We start from the raw sequence: 18,269 nt of genomic DNA, 5'->3' as shown, positions 1-18,269 counted from the left end.
AAAGGCAGAGACTCTGTTACTATTAGAGTATAATTACATTATATGTCTTTTGGTATTCTTCTTCATCCTTTCCTTCCATTCTCTCACCTGCACATCTCTTTCCCTTAATTTTAGTCACATAGTTGCTGGTGAGGCTGCAGGGTGAGCAGGTCACTGATATAAAACAGAATAAAAACAGTAAAGTCTAATAATCCCAGCTGGTTACTGTGATTTTGTTTAGAATAGCCACACAAATCCTTGTGTGAAGGCAGCTGAGAGAGGGAGAGAGAGCTGAACTGCAACAGGTTGTGCCATTGTAGAAAGGATAGGTAATGTAGGCAGCACTTCCAAAGATCTCAATGCACTTATCAGGATTTAATTAATCTTTAATGTCCTGAAGTAGATACATTATCAGTGAAGTGCTATGAAATACACACAGAATGTAGCTGGGTGAGTAATATTTGAGCTGCAACTTTGACTTAATACTAATCAAACCTTTTTCTGTTTCCTTTGGTAGTATGGGCAAGGTGGGAATCAGATCAGGAACCTGATTTATGGAAAAAGTAATTTTCCCTACTGCATCAGTACTCTGATTTCCTGTGTGGCAAACAGTTGTGCATGGGATCTCTGCATGGAATGTGAAACTTGGTAGTGCTGCTGAGAACTTACCTGTTAATCAGCATTTGCTTTGCCATCATCAAGATCAATATTTTATATTCCAATGTGTGATATATATTTTTTGATTATGTTACAGGTCAGTAATATATCTAAATGTGTACAAAACATTTTTTTAGATAAATATTTATTGACATATGGCTATTAGTATGCTCATTGTGCAGTCTGGTGTAACTTAGTTTTTAGATCAAAAATAAAAAATTTTTCCCGGTTTGTGAAAGCTCTTTAGAGGAGTATTGAATTGCTTCAGAAAATGTTTCACTTGTTTTCTGAAATTAGCTTTTATTGAGTCAGTTAGTGGAATATGGCTTGCATTTTACTATTACCTACAAAATATGAGAGATTTTAGTTAATATTCTGGACATCCAGCTGAATGCCATGGAAATGCAGTGGATTTCAGTTTGCAAGATGAGGCAGCCTCTTACATTACAAGATGCCCTGCAGTCTGCTGGAGGAACTCCACCAAAGGTTTTGTAGTATTTTCCAGAACTTCAGCACTTTTATCTTCAGATTGACACTCAAATCAATGCTGAGAGATGAACAGATTGAGGGCAGTCCTGCCCAGAAGGACGTGGAGGTGCTGGTGATAAGAGGCTGAACGTGACCCGTCAATGTGCACTCACAGCCCGGAGAGCAAAACGTGTCCCGGGCTGCATCCAAAGCACCGTGGGCAGCAGGGGAGGGAGGAAATTCTGCCCCTCTGCTCTGGTGAGAGCCCACCTGCAGTGCTGCATCCAGCTCTGGGGTCCTCAACGTGGACCTGGTTGGAGTGACTTCAGAGTGCCAAGAAGATGGTCAGAGGGCTGGAGCACCTCTCCTGTGAGGAAAGGCTGAGAGAGTTGGGGCTGTTCAGCCTGGAGAAGAGAAGGCTCCAGGGAGACCTCACAGCACATTCCTGTACCTAAAGAGACTGCAAGAAAGATGAAGGGGGGCTTTCTACAAAAACATGGAGTGACAGGACAAGGGTGGATGGCTTCACATTTAGAGGGCAATTATAGGTTAGATATTGACAGGAAATTCTTCACTGTGAGGGTGGTGAGGCACTGGTACAGGCTGCCCAAAGAAGTTGTGGATGCCCTTTCCCAAAAAGTGGTTGAAGCCAGGTTGGATGAGGCCTGAGCAACCTGATCTAGTGGAAGGTTTCCCTCCTCACAGCAGGGAGTTTGGAACTGGATGATCCTTAAGGTCCCTTCCAAACAGTTCTGTGATTCTGTGATTCAAATGCAAATGATTATTGTTGGGGTTACTGTGGGTTTGATTTTGTTTTTTGGCTTTTTTGAGAAAAATGTTTGTGTCTATTGCAGAAGATACCTGGTTTAAGTTCTTGAAACATTTTACATGGAAGAAAAAGATACCTAGTTGTAGACCAAGAAGTGTTCCTGAACAGTGTTAAAATAATCTGGCTTATTTTTCCTTTAAAGTTGGGCACCACTATCTGTGTTCTTTGATTGCTTTTTGTGTAATTTAGAAGGAGCACCTGATATTCTGCATTTGATAAGCCATTGCAACCAAAGTGTGTAATAAATTATAACCAGAAGATGGAGTAGACATGTAGTTGGTGATGGAGAAATTGTGGAGCTGCCTTCTTTTAGATTTCCTTTCAGATCTGTACTGTTGCTCCTGATGCATGAGTGGTGTTGCCACTCTGTTTTTGGCTGTCTATGAAACTAATTTAGCCTAAGTCTCTGTGTTTGAGCATCTACACCTTAGGAATTGTCATCACTGATTGATTGCCTTGCTGATGGTCTTAGTGAAGAGACAAAGGATTGATTAGGTTTGGAGATTGACTCATCTGCCTAACTCTACAGTTAGAGTTCTGACAAGGAGTGTGTAATCTCAAAATTTATCTTGGTATCTTCACACAAGCTTCTCTGTTTTTAAGTTTGTTGTGATTGCCTTTTGTGGAAGTGGATTTTCTTGCCTTTAAGTTTAAAAACCTTCTAGATGGAAGAGGTCTTTTAGAGCTCTAGCTATCCTGTCTCTGAAGATTTCTGTAACACTGTGCTCTCTCTTTCTCTCTCTTTCTCTTTCTGTCTTTCTCTCTCTCTCTCTTTCTTTCTCTTTTCTGTTCTGTATTTGTTTATTTGCTACTTCACTCATCTAAGGATCTGAATGGAGGCTTCTGTGGTGTGCTGAAATCCATTCTCACTTAACTGATGTACAGCCCTAAGACTTTTGTAGGTTTCCATTTTATTTCATCTTCCCTACCTCATGCAGTTCCTTTACAACCCACACTGGTGTGTTGGCTGTTGCTTTTCTAGGATGGCAGAGTATCTCGAAATACACAGTGGGGTAAGACATTACAAGAAGTAATTCTTCAGCAATTGCATTATCCTCTCATTGTTGTCTGGTGTGGCTTATATTCAGTTTAAATCTATAAGGGTATGAGGACTAATAGGTAGTTTCCATGCCTAAAATACCTTTGCTATGACACCATAATAAAACTAGTACAGCAGTTGGTATGTTTTGTCTCCAATTGTCCTAATCTTTGAAACCGGTCGGAAATACGGATTTCTTGCTCTGATAGTGAACATAAATGAGCATTTAGACTTTTCCTCATTGCCCACAGTGAAATGTCTTATTTTTTTCATGACACAAAATCCTGAGGGAACAGGTTATATTGGTCATTTTTAATTTGATCTCATCTCTGTACAATTTTAACAATGAAGTTAGGTGCATGGGAATGAGAGGAAGATTTTCTCTCAATTCTGAGTACATAGCCTGGTAATTTGGGAAACTGTTGGAAAAATAAAGAAGTATAATGGTTATGCTATTTGAATAAAACACTTAATATAAAAGCTTTGTTTTGATTCAGTCAATATTGTTACCAAGGAACCACTAATTACTGTGTATCATGTTGGAGGGGGCCCTGACAAATCCATGCAAATCATATGATTTATAATTCATAAATCCCTGATCCCCTGAGCGATGTTGCTCTTGCATTTAGACTAATTGAGTAGTTACGTTCATCAATCCAGTCCATATAGCACTCTAGTCCATATGGCAGCCTTTCCTGCAGGGCCAGGAGCTCCTGTTGTCAAATGTCCCCTGTAGTTTCCCTAAAATCTGCCTCCTTGGCCCTTTGCTTCACAGTCCTTCAGTCTGCCAGTCAGTTCTGCCCAAATCAGAGCAATATTTCTGTCTCCACCTGGTTGCAGAGGTACAAAGCAAGGTACAGCATTGCCTTTTGGGGATGGGACTGCAGTGGTTAATTGCTCTTACTAGTAAGGCAGTGTGCTGGAGTAGCTGTGTGGTGTACTGGTTTATATTGGTTCTAGTATCAACTGCATTTTCTTGGTTCAAAAATTGCATTTTTTCCAGTAGCTGCTCCCAAAATTGTCTCACTTGTAACAATTAGTCAACACAGGTGTTCATTTTTGGCTTTGTAGGTTTTTGTTGGATGGTTTTCTATGTGTGAAGAGTAGATAATTTTTTTCGCCCTCATAATGCAGTGGTTGCCAATACTTACAAATACTGAAATAATAGTGATTATGCAGTTATGTGTGAATAATCAGTGCACCACTGAAGGAGATAGAATCCTATGCAAATTTTGCATGCAGAACTGAAAATAAAAGCAAGGGCCTAAAGATATATTATGTTTCAGGATAATATTTCATGCCTGATCATTGTTACCTATTTTCCTAATAATTTTAGCATAGTTTTGCAATGTGCTATAATTGTAATTGTTATCCAGAAGAATGGCATCACTTAATTCTATCAAAACTGTGGCGAGGTAGATGAATGACAAATTAATAATTTACCATCTTTGCATAATACTGTAGCCCAGAACACCAGAAGGATTGATGGCAGAAGAGGTTAACAAATTTTAGCGGCTTCCATTAGCTTTTCATTGTCATATGTTTGTGGTGCCGACTGAAATAAGCTTTGTAGGAGATCCCAGTGCAGGGAACTAATTACTCGTGCCGATTGCCACCCTGATGAATAGACCCTCATTGTATCATTCCCCTGAAGACGAGGAGCAGGCTGTGATTCACGACTGCATCCTGGCTGATATTTGATAATAATTTTAACAGATAAATGTAGGAAGGCAGAATGATGAAGTGCCTATCCATGCTCTAGGACTATCAAAGGCATGCACATAGCCAGCTGTGTTCTGCTTTTTTTCTGTAATCACTAATGGAGAATTTTAAGTTATTAATCGACCTTTGAATAAACCCATATCTTCCTGTATATTGTAGTTTTTCTTTGGTTAATTATTCCAAAATCGTTGGGTCTTTCAATCAGAGCAGCCCAATTTTAGTGTGACTTGTAATACAGACAAGTGTGAGAATAAGGTACTGAGGAATTTTATTCCAATACTTCAGTTTTTTTCCTGAAATTAAGCAATTAGGAAGATGAAGACTAGCACTGCCTTTTCTTTGGTGTTCAAAATAGACGTAGAATTTTAATGAAGGCTGCAAAGACAACCTCCATTTTGATAAAATTATTTTCACTCAGAATTTTTAATATCTACAAATCATGTTTGAGAGTAGTGTTACACAAATCATTCTGACTTTTGTTACTACATTTGTTTGAAACCTTGATTTACCTTAAATAAAACTACTTTCTGCCTTTAAACCTCAGAACTATGAATGTAGATACAAGTGTTTTTAACATTGTGATCTGTAAATTAAATTAGTTGTGCCTATTCATTTGTCAGTGTTGACAGGTATACTTTCTATTAGCTCCTGGATCAGAAATGGAATATATATATCTGCATTTTCATCTATTGTTTTAAAACTGGCTCTGTAAACAAAGTCCATGTTTTTAGTCTGAACGTACACGTTTTCAGGGTATCATGGCTAATCTATGTCTCAGGTATCTTCTGTTTGCTTGTTTGCCATACCTGAAATTGGCATTTGCTGTACATTCTCTGGGCTAAAATACTGTTTTACAGTGGCATTAATTCATGATCATCTAAACAGATAGTAACTGGCACTTATATATGACCGTATTAAAAAGATCTATGTATATTTGGAGCATAAAATGGAAAATAATGAATTTGATATAACCTTTCCTATATGTAATTTTTTTAAAGTATGCTTTCTATGTAGCAACTATTACACATCATAACATGTAGTTTTTAATTAAATGTAAAAACACAACTACATAAACCAGAAATGCAATCTGATTTGCTCGAAAATAGATTGCTGTTTCACTCTCCTGGAATGGTTTATTTAAAAACAGTAAATGGAAAAGAAATGCATTTTCTCGTGTTGTTCTAAGCCTCAGGGGCTAAATGTAATGAATATTTTAAGAGATTATTTTAATTAAATTCCTGCACATCTAAACAGAGTAATATTTTATTATCACATACATAACCATGTAACTGAGGTATTCATTAAAGTTAACACTTTCTGGACCAAGAATTCATGGCATGATTTACTGACCTTGTGCAAAAAGGCACAAATTAGGAAGAAAAATGAAGGGGGACAGACTTTGATTAATATAGGTAATGCTATACCATATTTATAATAGCCTTTTCCCTATTCTGGTTTATAAATGCAGTCACTGAGAAAGGTGCCCTGCTGAGGCTGAAATGAGGCTGAAATCGGAGCACATGCCACTAGAGTGTGGGGAAACTGATCACACTGTCAGCAATTCATTTCAAAATGATGTATTTAGTGCTCATTTCACCTTCCAAGAAAAAAGGGAAAGGAGTTCCTTAGACTGGAAGGTGATATTGTTATTTTCAAGGACATACCTAAGTAAAAGATTGCAGAAAGGGGGGGAGGTTAGGGAAAAAAAGGCGAAAGCAGCGCAAACAAGGAGAGCTTTATGCAGAAATTCAGCGCTACCATGCTGGTTGATAATTGCTAACATATGTGGCTCCTCTGTTTCATTGTAGTCGTCCTCGTGAGTTCTGGCGCCTCGACTACTGGGAAGATGACTTGCGGCGCCGGCGACGATTTGTGCGCAACCCCCTCGGATCGACACATCCTGAAGCGACGCTCAGGGCAGCCGGAGAGCATGGTCAGTGCAAAATCTGCCTCCTGCCACCAGCAGCAGGTTACAGTGCGTGGTGGGAGAGGCTGGACCTTCCTCCTTGTAGGATGCTAGCAAATGGTCCCAAAGCAAAGGCTTTTGGCACCGCGGTTCGGGCAATGTGTTTTCCATACAGGAGTAACCTGGCCGTTTCTTCACACCACCTTCACTGGTGTTTGCTGAGCCCCTTCTTCCCATCTCAGCTGGCCTGGGTGGTGCATACCTTGCATACAACAATTACAGTCCTCACTAAGGCAGAAGGAAAGTGGATGCAATTTTGCCATTAATCCCTGGACAGACTTCTGTGTAAATTACCTGCTTAGAGTTTAGTAACTTCAGAAGAATTTTTCCTGATCAAAATCCATACCAATTATTTCAGTTAGCACATATCTGCTTATTGTTACAGATATGTTAAAAGAGAAATAACACTTCTACAAGCTAAACTGTACCTTTGCTTAAGTCCTCAAGTTTTTGTGCAAGAATTTGATATGGAATAAAGACTAACAAATGCTGACATGCAAAGTATTGCTCAAGCAGCAAAATGGTAATAATTGTTTCTACCTGGTGATTTTAAAAAAAGGAGATTACTTTTTTTTACAGTTGTTATTCCTCATTTCATAACCTGGGATCAGTCTGATGGCATCAGTAAGATGCTATGTCCATTCTAGAGGGGAATGTATTTACCAAACTAATAGAATAGTCAGTTTGAGAATTCTATAGTAAATCAAAATATAAGCAAGCAAACAAAACCACAATCAAAGCCAGTGAACTTTGGGGTTTTGTACAAAATTTTATATCTTTGCTATCTAATGAGGGTACACTGATAAGGTAGAAAAGTCTTGTACTTAAAAATAATTTGCTCATAATTAAAGCTGAGTATCCTTCACCTTGAAGGCACAAGTCATGGAGCAAATAACCTAAATTTAGGGTTTTTTTTCTTTGTTAGCTTATGAATTACTGAATACATAGATGCATACATATGCCCACAGAAATTGTGTGTGGGATGCAGTTTATGCTAATTTTAGATTGTTAAGAGTGTTGTATGAATGTAGAAGAGCATCACTGTCATAAAGTTGGTTTCCGTCAGGCATCTTAACCTCTTGCACTCAGCCTTAAAGAGCCATTTCTGGGAGAAAATGTCTACAATATGTCAGCTGATATAATGCCAAATGTGACATCAGTCCTCTGAAATAAATGACCATACAGAGAATAGTCAATAAAGTGATCTGAAAGCAATGTTTGTAGAGCCCTACATCTTTGACTATAGATAGAAGAACAAGATGTAGAATTAATTAACTCACTTTTTGCTTTGGGGATTGTTGTTCTTAATAAGATGTGTTGTTCCTATACCATAGACTGTAGGGCATTAGGGTTTTATCTGTTTAAAACTCCATAGATGAACAACAACTTCCCCCCCTTTTAATATTATGTGTACTTTGCGTTAAATAGATCTTGTCAAAATTTGATGAATTCCTGTTTTATTTTCATAGTTAATCTTTATGCTGTTCATCAAAATTTTAAAAAAACCTTTATTTTTACTGAAAAATATTTAGAGCAACCATTTAAATTTGTGTAACTAATTCTTCCACAAGTAAAGACACAGTAATGCAATTATTCATATTTCATACTAATGTGATATTTTCACTAATCCATGCTGTATTTCAAGGGCTGTGGTATATAATCAGTTGGTAATTGACAGGACAAGAATTTTTGTCAATACAAAGGAAGAATGAATAAAGTAGCCCTATTTCAGAAGTATCTAATAAGCATAGCTGATAACTAACTCTGGTGATTTAAATAGACACAATTGTTTTCTATGTACCTTTCTGTTCAGATTTTGACATCCTTAACAGTCTTCTATTTTGTTTAATTTCCTGATGTTGTTTTATTCTGAGTTTTCATACTGCCTTTGTTATCTGTAGTCCTTCTGTTTTTTTTATCTATCCAGTGAATATTTTAGTTTACTTTACCCTAAGTCGTCATTTAATGTGATTTCTGAAATTATGGGTAGTTGTTATCTGCCTGAGTGTGTGTACACATACAGCTGTCTTTTTGCAAGGACTTCCACTGGCAAGGTGTAAAATCTGTGACTGAAGTACAAATTCAAGTTCAGCTGGAAACTATATACAATGTATAGGAGGGCAAAGGTAGTTGGGATTTTTACTGTTTCATTTTGAATTTGGCTTTCTTGATGTGTTGTTTTTTAGTTTGGGTATTTTTTTCTTGAGTTTGAGAAGGTACAGTTAATTTTCTTTCTGATTTATGTTTATAAACTTCTAATATTAACCAATTTCATATCAGAAATTCCAATTGTTCTCAGATTTTTTTGGAATCTGACTTTCATGATGTAGATATCCCTACTATTTGCAGAGTATTTGCTCCAGTATGTTATGATTTCATATCAATAATTTTTCATTAATTATTCCATTTCAATTAATTTTACATGTCTCTGAAGCGAAAGCATTTTTAGATAATGTATAAAAGGTGCCCTACTGCCTATTTTTCTCAAAACATCACAGACCAAAACCTGAAATTGGACATAAGGGATTTTGCCAAAAGGGAGGCAGGAGAAAATAATGCATAAATAATGGAACAGTACAAGCAGTAACCATGCTTGATAACATGGATTTTAGCTCACTTTCATTAGAAGATACACATTATCAACTGCTTGGTGTCTTACAAATACAACTAGATGTATTCTCCACCCCAGAAAACTTACAGTGCCGGAATCATCACAATTTGCAACTGTGAAACTGATTCAGAAACAATTGGAAGCCTAGATATTGTTCAGTAAAACCTGGAGAGGACAACAACAATCAGCTCTATTGCAGCCTAGTTATGTGTCTTAGGAGCAGGAACCAATCTTTTCCAAGGATTGATTTGATTTGAAGGAGAACCTCTGGTGCAGAGGTGGCAGAATAAATACCTGAAGACTAATGTTCTCTGTTCAGACAATCAATACCAGCCCCATGACTATACTTCTGGCTACCTTCTAGTTAAAAACAAATTTTTTAATTCTGACAATTTAATTGCCATTCCCAAGTTCACATTAACTTGCTTGGGAAAAAAAGGCTTTAGGTAATTTTTCAAAGGGAAAAGGAAAAAAAAAAAAAAAGGATCCATCCAAACTGGCTATTTATAAAAGTCAGTCTAATGGTGTATTGTGGGGAAAGGAAAGAAAGGTGAAGGTGCTGTGGTAATAAGTTTGGGATGGAAGGAGTTAACTCTTCTCTATTCTTCCTGTCACCTTACTATATAGAAATGGAACCAAAATTATATAAATGTGGAGGAAAAAAAAAAGAATAAACCTGTTGCTATTTTGAAATTGATCCCAAAATACAATATTTGTGAGGGAATCTTTAGCAACTAGAAAACACTTTATCAAGCTTTTTAACAAGTGATTTATTTGGGTTTTTAATTGATGTTTGTTAAAAATTTGGGGATGGGGGATTAAAACAGGCTGTAGCATTTCCATTGAGACAATAGGTGGAGTTCAGGGCTTTGTGGCTGCAAGGGAGCAGCAGGAGATCATCTCCAGTATTGAACTCGACTGGTTAGTTTGCTTTGCCTCAGCTAGAAAGATAATATTTGAAAAACTTGGTTTGAAAATTATTGTTTTTTTCCACTGTTATGTTTTTAAAGAAGCAGAGAGAGTAGAGGGAAGCTTCTGGGAGCCATTTATGAAAAAAAAAGATGCATACTAAGGGTTTTTTTTTAATGCACCTTTTCCTTCAGTTGCTTTTCCTGGTATAATTACCAGTTACAAAAAAAAAAAAAAAAAGAAATTGTGTGCTAGCAGACTGCTGTGTTCAGAGCAATACATAGGCCATGCCTGGAGATCTTGATCTTGGAAGTGTGTGTGGGAGTTTGTGCTCAAAGCTGCAGGGTTGGACCCACAGATCTGGTCACACCAGCATAGGCAGGCCTGGCAGAGTGGTTAGAGAAGGCAGAGCAGGGTTTGTGACCTGAAATATGAAATCCAGTGTAATATAGCTCTGTGCTTATGTGGGATTGGAGTTTCTCACGTGATGTCATGCTCCATCATACATCTCTCTAACCAGTAAATACATAAAGAGAGCTAGAGCATGGCCTGCCCACGCCTGTGCATTTATCTACAGAAGAATAGGTGAATCCATGTGGAATATACTCTGTTCTGTGCAGGTACACAGGTAAGCATGAGAGTGTTGGTTGCAGATGTAGTGCTTTATGCACACCAGTACAGAAAAGGCAGATTTGCTTTATTTACATTTGTACAGAAAATGCAGATTCTGGTTCAGAGTGTGAGGTCTCACTGCCTTCCAGTAGCATTGCCTTTCACTAGCTGATGTCTGCAGGTGTGTGGAGAGGCATCTTCCTCTGCCTGTGTTTAACTTTAACACACATTACATGCGTGTCAGGAAATATTGGTAACTAACATCATACGCAAAGAGTTGACAAAAGTTTGCACAAATGGACTGAAATAATTCAGGGTCTAAAGTCTCCTATTGAAAAAGGCACATACATAAGATGTATGCTTTTGAATCAGTGGAATATCAGTAGCTGAGGAAAGAATTAAAATCTGAGAAGTGAAAAAGATAGGGCAATATTTCTGTTATCCAGTCATCTTTGGTTTGGAAGCTACTATACTGATTTTATTTTTTTCTTAAAGACTGAAGGACATAGTAACATTTTAGAGAAGTTGTACTAAGTATAAAAGTATTAACCTTTGATCTTGGCTGTGAGTTCGATCTTAAATAAGAATAGGTGGAGAGCTAATTTGAAATCAGCATTTTCAGTATAACACAGATTCTAGTGGAGGAAGCAAAAAGTGACATGTATGTACAGTGCAGATGAAGTTTTTGAAACAACAAATATAGTTTGCCTGCATTAAAAGAAAAAAAAAGACCAAAAGGGAAAAGAAAGAAAAGAATTTATTATCTTGGACTTCATCTTGAGGTAGTTTTGTTCTATTTTACTTTTTTTGATCTTTGAGAGAGTGCTGGTAGGGCAGTGACTAAGCGTGCATGTGGTGTGTGTTAGTACACTGATGGTAATTTTACTGCTGCTAACTGAAAATCCTCAAGGGGGAGTTAATTACAGGAAAACCTTCCTAAATATCAGCTGCATATTTTCCATGACAAGAAGGTTTTTCAACTCACATTGAACAGCTCCAGAATCTGAGTTATCATTATTTACATGAGCATATTTTGCAAGAAAGTAAAATTTGTGTTTGTACAATGCAGTTAAAGCTTTGCAGTAATTTTTTAAGGATTTCTTACAAGCGACAGCTATTGCTAGAGCAAAAGGAACGTGTATAAATTGCATTTTGTTTTGTATGGCAAGTCTCCTTTTATTTCTGTTTTTGGTTGGTTGGTTGGTTTGAGGTGGAAGTTTATGTTTGCTTTTTGTTGTGGTGGTTGTTTGGGGTTTTTTTGTAAGGTCAAGGCCTAAACCAAAACCAGTATTTGGTCATTTGGTGGTTGTTGTTGTTATGATGGAGTTTTTATAGTTTAGGTTTTGGTCTTTTTCTTTTCTTCTTCCTTTTTTTTTTTTTTTCTTTCTGGCGAGTGGACTTCATTTTTACTTTTTCAATGAATGAAAAGTTTTTATTATTTGCAATTCACATGCATATATTTACTTACACAATTTAAACTGTATGTATTGCCACAGGGGAGTCGCTGCCTTCTGTAAATGTTTGCAGATTAGCATATTTTTAGAGGGAGCCCGTGGAACTTCAAATCAAGTGTGGCAGCAATCAGAGCGAGCAGTCACCAGTGTGTTGAAGTTAGTTGGTCCTGATGTGTTTGGTGAATGTTTTTCAAACACGGCTGTGCCATGGGTATTCTCAGTTTATCTTTTAAGAAACAGTATTTTAATTTTCAACTTAAAAAAAATCCAAACTAACAAAAAACCCGGACACATGCACTGCTGTGTTTTGGCATTACTACAGCAAAACTTAGGTGTAGAAGGAGTAATTACATCTTTCTTTTCCTTTTTAATACACTTTTTTTTTTTTTTTTTTACTCCCCTTTTAATTTTTTCCTTTTTCTGTTGTTGCTTTGAGCAGGTGATGTAAATGAAGCAGATTTCTTGGCGGCAGTGTCGGGGGCGATGGGAGCGCTCCCGGGTTCTGTGGCGCTCCCGGGGCCGTGCGGGGCGGGAATGTCGCTGCCCGGGCACGGCGGGGACACATTTACCGGCCCGGTGACCGAGTGCGGGGCGGAACATGGCTCCAGGCATGCCTGGCCCGAAAATCCCGGCGTGAGCCCGGCAGTGTCCCGCGGGAGGATGGCTGTGCCCCTTGGAAGCAGGTGCAGGCTGTTCCCCGCCTCCAGCCGCCCTCCCGGGGCAGATTCGCCCCTCACGCCTGGCACGGAGGGGTGGCGGCTTTTCCGCCTCACGGACTCGGCCTGCGGCAGACAGGAGCGGGAGCGGTGCGGGGCGGCAGCTCCAGCGCCCCTCCCTCCGCCTTGTCCCCGCTGCTCCCGGGGTTTTTCCCGGCGGGAGCAGCCCCGGGGCCGGGGGCTGAGGGCCGGGGCCGCCTGTGGCGCTGCCCCGGTCGGGTCCTGCCGCTCCCGGCCCCGGCCCGCGCTTCCCGTTCCAGGGCCGTGCTCGGGGGTGTCCCGGCGGCGTCCCGTGTCCTTTGGGGGTCAGGGGGACACATCGGGCACCCGGGACCCTCCGTCAGCTCCACTTCCCAAGGAAGGCTGCAGGGCGAGGGAGTCTGCTGTATCCTTTTCCCCTCTGTCATAAACATTTGGAATAGAGTTGAACGCTGCAGAGAGCACTGGATAATTTTGAGCAGGCTTAATAGGATTAAAACTAGATGTGTCCTAACATTAGAGGATTAAGACAGGTACTTCCCACAGCTGGTCCTAGGCAGTTTTCTTCCTGAACTTACATTTAAAAAATAAAATTGCACTCCTGTGTCACTGAGAGCTGACAGCACTGTGTCTCATTTCAGCTCCCGATGAGGATATACTTGTCAAAGGAAAGCAGTCCATCAAGAGTCAAGTTTTAGGAAACCAGAACTCAGAAAGCGAGATTCTCTTGGAAGGTGATGATGATATCATGTCATTCATGGAGGAAAGAGAAGTGGAGAACTTGACAGGTAATGTCACCTATCTCATTTTCTCTTCAGCTTCTTCACTGTTGAAGTTCTGATCTCCCCATCTCTGCAGTGAAGCGTGGTTTGGGATGCACACTGATAATTAACACACTTCCTATAACTGGGTCATTAAGATAATTTTCTGTTCACCTCAGATACTGAAGGTTTATTTGAGGTTTATTTGTGTGTTTTCTTTCTCTGCCTTTTTGTTTCTGCAGTAGATATCTATTCTAGAAAGCCTTCCTTACAGAAAATAGCTCTATCTTGAAAAGGGCTTCTTTTGTTTTCTTGAACTCATTCCACTCAAATCATCAGACTTAGTGGGACAATTAGGCTAGCTGTCTTGTAATTTAAGGCTTTGGAGACCTTTAATTTTTTTGCTAATCTATGAAATTGTACTGGTTATTTACTTGCATGGAAAGGATTTGTACACTCGCTGGATTTAACTCATTTAAACCCCTTGACATTCCCCCACTGAAGTTTTCTCCACAGACCATGGCCTCATTAGATTTCCTTTTTTTTTTTTTCCTGAAGAAGAAATAGTACTTCAAATCATTCAGCTTAATTAATTTTACATGATCACATGCAACCTTTGCTGATGTTGCAATCTCAGTGGAGTGGGTCCACTTCTGTACAGTTCAAAATGTAAAACCAAAGTAACCAGTGGTTCAGAGACTGTGAGTTATATAAAGTGTCTCAATTGCTATTTGTGGAACATGGGTTTTACAGGGAAAATGCAAACTTCTCTGCGTTCTTTTGCTTCTCATCTGGTATTCCATTGTACACTTAATTTAGATAAATATACCATTTATTAGATAGTTCTGGTTCCCTGAGAAGCTGGTAGTACACTCTTACATTGATATGGATCATGCATATGATAATTCACTGAAAATGTTGGAAGTGATTATTTATTGGCATTTTTGCTTATCCCTGAACTGCCTTCCACTCTTTTTTTATTTTTTTTTAAGGCAAAAAAGCAAAGTTAAAAATGCAGCATAAGGAAAAAGAAAACCTGCATAGGAAGAGTAAAGTAAAATAAAATAATGGAAGAATGCTGCAAAGGCATTTTGCTATATGAATCTTTTATTTATCCCTTTCTACCATGAGCTTCCTTCTCAACTGCCTTTTCCATGTTTCTTTCTATTATTCATTCATTGGTTTGAGTAATACATTCATACTGTAATAGAGGTGAAAGGGGAGTTTAATTATATAATCTTGACAATGGCAATAGGATTAAGAAGTAATCCTTACTAATAAAGTGGTGTGGGTTAGAAATGAAGTGGAAATTGTCAGGGGTCTTCTGCAGGACCTGGATTGCCCCAGCTTCTGCATCTGTCTGCTTGCCCTGTAATTGAATGTCTGCGAGTGATTGAAAAAATGTTATTTCTCCTCTGGATTACATGCTAATGTACAGGGGGCAAAGGGAGACAGCAAAAGAACACATAGCTTCTTATTTCGTCCATTTGTGGGGGTGAGCTTTGGGAAATCACGGCAGCTCCGCAGCTATCTCATGCCCATCTGCAGACACAATGTATTTGTACGTTGGGAATAGAGGGCAAAGCTGCTCTGATCTCAGCAGAGCATCTCTTCTTTTGTCCTAGTGGCACACATTGAGATTGATGCGAGATTAAGGACCATCACCCTTCTAACAATCGATGGAAATGACAATTCATCTGAATTTTTTGTCAGTTATTCTCACGTTGATTACCTGAACGTGTGTACCTCATTTATAGATGCTTTATTAAAACAAAATTGTCTATGTCGCTTTAGTATCTTCCTCTGTTTTACAAAAGTCAGATAATACTGCAGCCATGTAACTTCATTTCCTTGCCTTTTAATCAGCTGGATGACAAACATAACCTGTTTTCATTCTGTATGTGTTAGTTTATATAATGCTGAACCTATTGTTTTCAGTAGTAGTCTGGTTTGTCCCTGTGATAAGCCCTGTGGAGATGTGATTATTCCAATAAAAATTCATTCAGTTGGAAACCAACCCTCCAGCTGTTTACTCCCACGGTCCCCGAGCTACACTAACACTGTATGGAATCCTTGAACAATATTTAATGTGGAATCAAAAGTATCTTTAAAACATTTTACTTTAGGCTTTATAACATTGTGTAACCTTAACAATAGATTTCCAGCATCCATGAGGGAACACTTTGCAGTTAGACAACTTTGAGCCTTGACTGCAGTGTTCATCTTTGTGAAATGCTATCAAAACTTCTCAGTAACTAAAGAACACATCAGACAGTAAGATTCTGAGTGTTCATGTGTGCACTCTCTATATTTCATGTAAGAGAAGGTGTGCAACTCTTGGAGTTTCTTGGACAGAAGATGTGTCTGAGTAAAAGCTGAAGGCTGCCATGCTAAAGCCAGCTCTGTGTAATGTATGCAGCAGTTTGCAATTGCAGCTGCCTCAGTGTTCAGCAGCACAGAGACACTGCAAATCTGTTACATATGTTCTTTTCTGGGACAAAAAGGGGTTTGCTCTGTAAGGAAGAGCTGTGCTCTTTGCTTTATTTTAATGTCCTTGGCCTGAAAAGTGAATAATTTGTACTCGCATTCCTTTCAGTTTGAACACTGTTGGTGTTTTCCTGCTTTGGCAGGTCCAGTGTCCCTCAGCACACCAGCTCAGCTTGTGGCACCCTCCGTAGTAGTGAAAGGCACCCTTTCCATCACTCTTTCTGAGCTCTACTTTGAGGTGGATGAAGAAGATCCTAGTTTTAAGAAAATCGACCCAAAGGTAAGAGATCATTGACCCTGAGGTCTGAGAGATTATGACAAATTACCCAAGACCTTTAATTCTTCACTTGACTTCCTTTACCTCTATTGGGCTGCAGTGTTGCTGCTTTAATAACTTTGCCACTGACCATATATGTTGCTGAACTTCACATAGGTGACACCTTCTTTCCTGCTCCTTTTTCTCACCCTCCCACGATTCAACCCTACTTGAATGTTAATTAGCTAGCTGCAAATAAAGCTCCAGGGAGACACGTCTGAAATAAAGACATCTTGAATCACAGGCCTGTATGAATACAGGGAAGTTCAGCGAGGCTTTTAGCCTTAATACTTTTACTTTCCTGATTTTAGCAAATGTTAGTGTAAAACAGTGCTGAACTTCCCACACTCCTAAGTTTGCAGTGCTCCTGTCATATTACTCTCTAACACATTTTACTCAGCCCGTTATTATTTATTGTGCCTAAGCATAAAACATAATTACCCTTCTAAAATATGTTTCTGAGCTGACTTGATAATTTCCACAAAGCTTATTTGCTCTGGGTTGCCTGATTACTTGTCTTCTGGTTAAAATTAGTAACCTTCAGTAAAATTCCATTTTCAAAGGGAGCATATCATGCAATTAGCTTAATAACGTTGCACTTGAATGTTTTCTGCAGTGTTACAGCAACATTTTCCAAGTAGGACACAACTGGTAAATATTCTCACTATTTAAGCATAGTCACAGCTCTTGGTTTTTTAAATACCTGCCTAATGTTGAACTGGGTAACAATTTCTTTGGGAAGGATACTGCTGGGAGAAGTCGTAGTTTTCTACTTGTCTGTAGAGAAAATACCTTGTGTGTTAAGCACCGGTTCAGTTCTTTGTTCCTATTGAGTAAATTGCTCTTGTCTGTAATAAAAATGGCATAGGTGGGTCTGAAAGCTGGGATTATCAAATCCTATCCAGAAAAAAATTTATGTTGAAAAGCAGTGCTCTCAAATTGTTACAGCTAGATTTTAATGTAAGCAATTAACTAGAATTGTGATTTTATGTGATATCATAAATGAGACTTAACTTTTCTTTTGGTCCTGAAGAATTTTTGAAATATATTGGAAATTATTTTAAATCTGAGATAGTGCTTAAAATTTTTATATGCTTATATCCTTCTATTATGTTTCATTAATCCCCCCCCTTAACTAAAAAACCCCATTTAATGATGGAAAGAATATAAATGTGAAATTCAAGTTTGTTTGATATGTTCCTGTATTGCATTTTCCATCTAAAATGTTCTGCTTTGTATTGTATCAGCATGAGAAAAGTCTTACAGATCTGCATTATTCTGGATTTTTGGTTTTCGTGTTCAGCATGTAGGGTCTTTGAGTGCAGTTACTAATTCTTACCATTCCTGTTACATGTTTTGTGGGAACGCTGACATATAACATACAGTTAGCCTCCTTTTCTCCTGCTTCCCAGTATTTGGTAGAGGTTTTATTCTTAACTGTAAAACAGGCATTCTTGTTTTCTTTGACCCTATCTTTTACTCTGTATCTGAGAGATTTTCTTAGAGTTCTTAAAACAGGAGAGGTTGGTTACATGAAATACTGGCTACACCTCTTACATTCTGCTTGCAATGGTACCTTAGCTGGAGGTCTTAAAATTTAAAAAAATACTTTTTATACTGTCTCAGGGATGGGAGGGAGCTAAAAATCAGATCTGAATAATTTTATTTTAAAAACTATGTAATTTTACAAACAGCATCTTTTCAAGCATTAACGCCTCCCTGCCCCACCCTGTGCTGAAATCAGTGTACCTCGGTAGCGATGAC

General features: G+C 38.6%; 1 protein-coding gene across 5 annotated transcripts in view; it reads left to right on the top strand.

The window, feature by feature from the left end:
• LRBA (LPS responsive beige-like anchor protein) overlaps positions 1 to 18,269 on the top strand; it is a 368,498-nt gene that overhangs the window by 184,541 nt on the left and 165,688 nt on the right. For all 5 annotated transcript variants that reach the window (XM_063156757.1, XM_063156759.1, XM_063156760.1 and 2 more), the window contains 3 exons: positions 6,503 to 6,627; positions 13,583 to 13,729; positions 16,333 to 16,469. In XM_063156757.1, the coding sequence (XP_063012827.1) occupies positions 6,503 to 6,627; positions 13,583 to 13,729; positions 16,333 to 16,469 (409 nt within the window). The remainder of the gene's footprint in view (positions 1 to 6,502; positions 6,628 to 13,582; positions 13,730 to 16,332; positions 16,470 to 18,269) is intronic.

Source organism: Melospiza melodia, chromosome 5 (genome assembly GCF_035770615.1).
Source record: "Melospiza melodia melodia isolate bMelMel2 chromosome 5, bMelMel2.pri, whole genome shotgun sequence".
NCBI classification, from domain to species: domain Eukaryota; kingdom Metazoa; phylum Chordata; class Aves; order Passeriformes; family Passerellidae; genus Melospiza; species Melospiza melodia.
This window is presented reverse-complemented; position numbering and strand designations above follow the sequence as displayed.